The sequence below is a fragment of the Cyrtonyx montezumae genome, unplaced genomic scaffold (genome assembly GCF_038088225.1).
Source record: "Cyrtonyx montezumae isolate F1298 unplaced genomic scaffold, pur_monq_1.0 scaffold_11, whole genome shotgun sequence".
Taxonomy (NCBI): domain Eukaryota; kingdom Metazoa; phylum Chordata; class Aves; order Galliformes; family Odontophoridae; genus Cyrtonyx; species Cyrtonyx montezumae.
Genome location: NW_027071837.1, coordinates 1,350,196 through 1,357,182, shown reverse-complemented (window position 1 = coordinate 1,357,182; position 6,987 = coordinate 1,350,196). Strand labels below are relative to the sequence as shown.

The 6,987-nt window shown below is 55.0% G+C and overlaps 1 protein-coding gene across 1 annotated transcript; it reads right to left on the bottom strand.

Moving 5' to 3' along the window:
• Positions 1–628: 628 nt before the first annotated feature.
• GPR174 (G protein-coupled receptor 174) lies at positions 629–4,955 on the bottom strand. Its single transcript, XM_065729228.1, has 2 exons — positions 4,787–4,955; positions 629–2,128 (listed from the first exon to the last, which is right to left on the bottom strand). The coding sequence occupies exon 2, from the start codon at positions 1,664–1,666 to the stop codon at positions 647–649; it is 1,020 nt and encodes a 339-aa protein (XP_065585300.1). The 5' UTR covers positions 1,667–2,128; positions 4,787–4,955; the 3' UTR covers positions 629–646.
• Positions 4,956–6,987: the final 2,032 nt, after the last annotated feature.

Below are 6,987 nucleotides of genomic sequence, written 5' to 3'. Positions count from 1 at the left end.
CTCGAAGCAGGATCCTGTGCTTAAAGCTTATCACAGGCAGCAAAGAGGGCTTCAGGCTTTGCTGGTGGTGTTCTGCTACTTCTTACCCTGATAAAGTGATGGGTGAAAAACGACTGGTGGTAGAAAACAGGGCAGAAAAATAGTCTCTGGGCACTTGGGTGATGTTGTGATTTGGGGAATTGTCATCTGGTGCACCCCCAGAAGGGGTGCCTGGGTAACTGTTGGCACAGCAATAACGTTAGGCTCCTGGATGTTGTCAGCATGGCACGAGGTGAGCCCCGGGCACCCTATGGGAATGAATAGCATTGCTCTGTGGCCTTATCCTTCAGGGGAATACACCACTGGGCCAGACACTCCCTTTTAGGACCAAAATCTGTGTAGAGAAACCCCCAAATCTCTGTTGCCCCTCGCGTGGTGCTGATGTGACTGCGATGTGGCCAGGTGCCAACAGGCATGGCTCTGTGTCCCGCTCCTGGCTGCCCAGCTCAGAAACGGGGAGCTACACGGGAGATATTTACACAGGGGAAAATCTTCAGCCGAAATATCAAAGCGCAGTGAGTTTTTCAAGTGTTTCATTTTTTTTTTTTAAAGCTCAAATCCTCCCTGAACTCAGTGGCCAAACCCCAAAACCACGGGCAGCCCTGCTCTAGCAGTCGGTGGGCTCGTCCTGCACGCGCTGCTGGCCAGGGGCATGCAGAGGGACGTTGCCCTGCAGCGTGTCCTGCACGTGCTGCTGGCTGTGGCCGTGCAGTGTGGCACTGTCCTGCGTCTCCTGGCGGGACAGCCGCCTGCGGAACTCATCTGTGGTGAAGTAGTAGAGGACCGGGTCCACGCAGGAATTGAGGCTGGCGAGACACAGCGCAACGGCGTGGAGCACCGAGATCACCTCCTGGGTGCAGCAGTTCTTAATCTTTTTGGTTTTGACGAAGAAATCCAGGGGGAAGCTGACGTGGTAAGGAGCGAAGCAAATCAGGAATACCAGAGCGCAGGTGAGAATCATCTTCAGAGCCTTTTTTTTCTCCCCGAGGTCAGGCGAAGCAGAGTTGCCTTCCTTCAGCGATAGGGTCGTCTTCCAGGAGCAGTACAGGATGATCAGCAGGGGCGTCACGAAGCCCACCAGCTCCCCGATGGTCATCATGATGATGGAGGTGGGGAGGTCCACCTCCTGCACGGGCAGGTCTGCGAAGCACGCGTTGGTGTTGTTCTGGGTGAGCCTCAGCAGGGGGAAGGGCAGGCAGCCAACGCACACCACCAGCCAGCCCACGATGCTGATGTACACGTCGCAGACGCGCTTACAGTCGCTGAATCGAAAGGGGTACATCAGGAACAAGAAGCGCCGGACACTGATGCACACCAAGAAGTAGATGCTGGCGTACATGTTGACGTACTTCAGGTAGAAGCAGAGCATGCAGAGGCCTCCCCCGAGTTCCCACGTCTCGGTCAGGTAGTAGAAAATCCTCAGGGGTAAGGATAAGACCTGTAATAAGTCAGCGATGGCCAAGTTGATCATAAATATCACGGCTCTTTTCGTCTCCTTCATGTAGCCGTAGAAAACCCACAAAGCCAGCACGTTTCCTATGAGTCCAGGGATGAGGATGAGGGCGTATGTGATGGCATAATAGGGCTTGAGGTTGGTGCTGGTGGAGCAGTTGGAGCTGTTCTCCATGGCCCCAGTGCTCCCGTCCTACTGTGCCTTGGGGGCTGTGAGCTCAGTGCTGCCCCTGCCCCAGAGCTTTGCTTCCCCTCCTTCCGGGCACCATCTGCCTTTGCTCTTCATGAATTTTGCTGTAGCTGTGTAGGTGTGTGGGGTCGATGCTCCAGCGTGGTAACATCATCCTCACCGGGTTGACCTGAGGCTGGAATCAAGAGGTTTAAGGCCCTCCAGCACCAGTGCTGGTGTGTGAGGCTCAGAGACCCAACCGCCCCATGTCCTTGGCCAGGAGTTTTGTGCATTGGTCTGAGCTGTGCTGCTGTGTTGTCGAAGCTGCCCAATGTCAGTGCAGCTGCTGGCGGTGCTGGCCAGGATGTGATCCTGTGCAGAAACACATCATCACTTGCTGGAGCAGTGGGCAGCCCCGTGCCAGTCTGCACCCACGCTGGGTGGCACTGCAGACCCTCCTTGATGCAGCTGAAAGACAAAGAGATGTGGTTAGGGCACTGCATGGTGTCGCTCACAGCAAAGCACGTTACGATTCCCCACCGAGCAAGTAAGCGGACTTGTTTGCATGGTGAGAGACTGGTCTTACCTAAATACATCAGAACAAAAATAAGCCCAGCAAGCAGAAGTTATAAATACGCTGGAGGGGTTCAGCCCTCTGACCAGTATTGCTCTGGTTTGGCTTTTGCTTCAGTGTGAAGAACTGAAGTAGGAACAGTGTGGGTGCCACGTGGGTGCAGCGGACATGGCTGCAGAGCTGCATCCTGCTGAGCTGTGCCTCTTCCTTTGCTAAAATACAAAGTCTGCGATCAAAGCTGACGCCTAGCACGTGTCAGCGTGGCTGTGCTGCTGCTTTGGGTTATGAAATGAGAAAATCTGCCTAAGGAAACAGTTGTGGGGGCAGCTTTCTGCATCCCTTTGTTTGTACCACGGAGAGATGAGCCCAGTGAGATGGAGATGTGTATTTCCAGGGAGCCAATGTGCAGTGTAACCACGGGCAATAATCCCATTAACTCCAGAAGCAGCCACTACTGAGCCATGGGCTCGTTTTGCAAAGACTTCCCAGTTGTTATATTAGCTCCAAGGTTGACCATCAGCCACGATTAATTCCAGAAGTGTGAGTAATGTGTGAGTCACAGAGGTCTCTCACCATGGCTGGGGGCTCCCACTGCCTCTTGCTGTACTGGTACCAGTAGCAGTGGGGTGATGGGACCAGGCTTTGGCGGCACCCGTGGGGTTCAGCATCACGTGGAGGAGGGACAGAGGGCCAATAGGACAAACAGCTGCAGGGTCCCCCCGTGGGTGCCCAGGGGCTTTCCTGCTGCCCACCTGGGGTTGGGGGGTGCTCTGCAGCCACAGGACCCCGGTGCAGTGAGAAACTGCTCCTCGGAAATCCCAGCAGCCGCAGCGCTGAGCACAGTGCTTCAGACAGGACGCTGCATGAAAAGCAGCCAGAGGCTGAAAAAAAATGCTGCAAAAAGGGGAAATTTTGTTTCACAGCAGCTCAGGGCTGTGGTGGGGGTGAGGCATGATTTCCTTCTTCCTCCCAGGCTTCTGCCCCCTCTTTGTTTTGCCAGCAGTCCCCATGGACAGGCGCTTTAGGGTGCTGGATGGAGGCTTTTTGGTGGTACTTTGTGAGTAACAAGTAGAAGGTGTGGAAATGTAATCTCATAATTATATCAGACTGCTTCTAGGTTGTGGAAACGAAGTCCTCCCTCTCTGGAGCTGGTTTTCTGGCAGATGTTTGAGTTTATATCTTCTTCTCCAGGGGCAAATCTGCATCTCACTGTGTTAGCCATGCAGGTGCTTCTCTTTCCTTCTTCTCTGGCAACATCTGCCCCCAGGAGCCGCTGTGTTTTTGTTGGCCATCATCCTCAGGTCCTCATGTGTTTGGCCATCCTCACGTATTTTGGCATCACTGTGCTTGGAGCCAGGTGTGCCCTGACCCCTGTGCCCCCACCCTGGAGTTATGTTGGGAGCAGAGCTTTGTGCCCCAAGCCCCGGTACCAGCAGCCTCCAGAGCATCCATCTCATGCAGCATCTCTTCTGAGCTGAGCACCCCCCCTGCTTCGGGTAGTCAGAAAATATTTGCTAACCGTCTGTTTTCAGGGCAGGTACAGCTGTTCTGGTTTGATTCAGCTGCAGAGCACCAGAGCAGCTGCCCGTTCATCATCGCCTGTGGTGACGTGAGTCACTCAAGTGCTCATTACAGAAGAAGAGCAGTGAGTGCCAAGATTGTACAGGTTAGGGCTGGGGGGCACTGGCATAGCTGAATGAGGTTTCCTTCCATCGTTCCTCATTAACCTCTCATTTGCTCACGCCCCAGGTGTGTGAGTGCTGCCAGCCCCATCCCTGCAGTGCTGGGAGTGGTTTGGCTGCCAGCTCAAGCAGTGAGGAGCCCCCGTGGGTGACTGTAACTCCCCCATTGCCCCCGGGACTGCTTCTGGGGAAGATCAGATGGGATGCTTGGTCCCTGGAGCGTTGGCTGGGGCTGCCCCAGGAGCAGCAGCTGGGGCAGGCAGGGGGATTTCAGCTGGGTAAGTCCCACTGATGTGCGTGAAAATGTAAACACTTTAATTCCCGGTGAGATGCTCTCATTTTCCCTCTTTGCCATTTGCCCAAGCTCTTCTCCTCCCTTGTTGGCATTTATCCACATTAAAAATGGAAAATGCACACCAAGGGAGTGCTGGGGTTCTCCTTTCCCTGGTGCACTGTGGCTGCCTGGTCACCAAAGCCATGAGTTTCCCACCCAAACTGCTGGCACACAGCCTCAGGGCACAGCATGCCCCCAGCTGAGCAGAGTTGGTGCTCCACACACTCCACCCCAACCCCTCAGCAGCCTCCCCAAGGCACAGCGAGCACAGAAAAACCATTTCTTCCCCCCCCCCCCGAAATTTAACCATCAAATCTTCTTGCTTTTAGTCGCTCAGCTTGGAAGATTTCTGACGGTTCCCTTCTGCTCAGCATCCCCCGTCCTCTCCTACTGCAAGAGGCACCGAGTCGCCTCGATAAGAGGTTGGGACTAGCTGGTCTTTAAGGTCCCTTCCAACCCAAGCCACTCCGTGACCCTGGCACTCACAACAACAAAAGCACAACCGAGCCCAGCAGAGCCGAGCAGCGCGCTCCTACCTTGGCAGACCCACGGCTGCAGTGCCCGGCTGTGCTCCCACTGCTCTCAGTGCTCAAAGCAAAAGTGCAACTGCTGCAGCAGCCGTGCGGGCTGCGCCGGCGCGGGGCCCTCCCTGCACAGCTCACCTCACTGCTGCTGCTCATGGCGTCGGGGCAGAGCTCAGCGTGGGGGGTTTGCTGTCTCTTTGTGTTTTTTCTCCTTTTTTTCCCCCATTTATTTATTTCTGTGGTCAGGAGCTTCTAAGGAAGTGCTGCTGCTGCTTTCGGTGGCTTTTGGAAGCAGTGGTTCACGCCCGGTGCTGAGTTGGGGGTCAGTGAGCTGTCACCTCTTTGCAGGGCCCCTCGTTGTAAGGGCAGGGGACTAACGAGGCTGAGAGCTGTGTTCCCTCGTCTGTTCACGTTGGATAAGAGGAAAAATTCATTCTCAGAGCGATGATACACGGGCTGCCCAGGGAGGGGTCGCTGTCCCCAGGGTGTCCCAAAGCTGTGGGAGATGTGGGACTGAGGGATGTGGGGATGGGCATGGTGGGATGGGCTGGGGTTGGGTTGAAGATCCTTGAGGTCTTTTACAACCACGGTGATCCTACGCTTCATATGAGATGACTTTGCTCTTTTTGCCTTCTCCAGCACAGGGATGTGGGCTGGGGCTGCTCTCCCCATGCCACCCCACTCACCGGTGCCCAGCACAGACCTGCCCTGTGGGGAGGAGAGTTCACATTCTTTTAATGCAGAATGCAGAAGCGTTTGCTCACTTCTGTGTTTCTTTAAGCATTTTTTCCCTTTGCTGATGGCAAATGTAGAAACGGAAGATCTGAAGGGTGAGGTGGAAAGATGAACATGAGCGTGGATTGACATCGCCTTGGCTGTGGGTGCACTGAGATCAATGGGGAAGGCTTCACCAGGGCCAGGGGTTTCCTCTGTGGTGCTTTGTGATGTCATGATTTCAGGGAGCAGTTATAGCTGTGGGTGCCCCATCCCTGATGTACCCAAGGCCATGGATGGGCCCTGTGCAGGATGAGCTGGGGGTACCCAGCCTGCAGTGCAGGGCTTGGGACTTGGGGAGCATTAAGGTCCCTTCCAACCCCGTTATTCTGTGATTCCATGAGATCAAGAAGGACTAAGGATTCGTTTTGGTGGACACAGGGACACGCTCTGTTCCCCATGGTGGCACAGCCCTGTGCAGGACTTGCATCTCCCAAAGCACACGGTGCTTGACTGCTCGAGCAGCTCATGTCCTAATATCCAGAGCTCACAGGCAGTGCTTCTGAAGCCCGGTGGTTACTTAATGCACAGTAATTAATCTTGTGTGGGAGCTGTCAGCGCTGCGCTGCGCTCACCGCAGCGCTGTCCCTTGGGCTGAGGGTTGGATCGATCCACTGCTGCTTTTGGAATCAAAGCTCTGGGGTTGGGTTATGCTGCTCCTGTGGGACTGGTGGCCTCGGGGGCCCTGGGGAGGTGCTCCCTTGGTCGTGTCGGTCCCGCAATGTTTCCGTGGTTGCTTTTAGCGATGGGGAACATCCCTGAGCGCGCTGCGCCTCCTGGCAGCGGCCTGTGCTCCCTGCAGGGTGCTCTCATCCAAACCCTTTTCTGTCATCCTTTCCTTCCCAAAACCAGGGGATGTAAAATCTGGCAGTCCCCCAGGCTCCTCAGCCCCGGGGTTTGAGGAATGACCCCCCGAAATGGGGCAGGTTGGGCAGCGTGGGAAGCAGCCTGGTGTGCTGCACAGCTCGGGGTGCTCTGCTCCCCCATCCTGCGGCTTCGGGCACTGCTTTGAAAGTCAGCAAAGTGCCAGGAATAGGGCAGCACCAAAAAAAAAAACCCTCATCATCTAGATAACGCCCAGGTTCCGAAAATAGTATGTATTTTTTGTTTGTTTCCTGCTCAGCTGCACAATGGATGCTTCGCTTTATGCTTTCATTTCCGCAGAAGCCAGCCCGTTTATAAGAAGGCATGGCCCTTGTTTGGGCAGCACTTACTGTACAGATGAACTGTTTGCTTTAAAACCATCTCTGGGAGCATCAGCATATCCTGTTTTGGCAGTGCCCCGCTCACACGGAGCCGTGTCCCATTTCAGAAGCTGAACGTTGGGCTTTGCAGTTTAGGGTGGCTGCACGCCTTCCCACCCCGGGATGGTGCTAATGAGCTGGTTTGCTAATGAGCAGGTTTGCTCGGTGCCGGCTTAGCAAGGAGGAGCCCAGGAA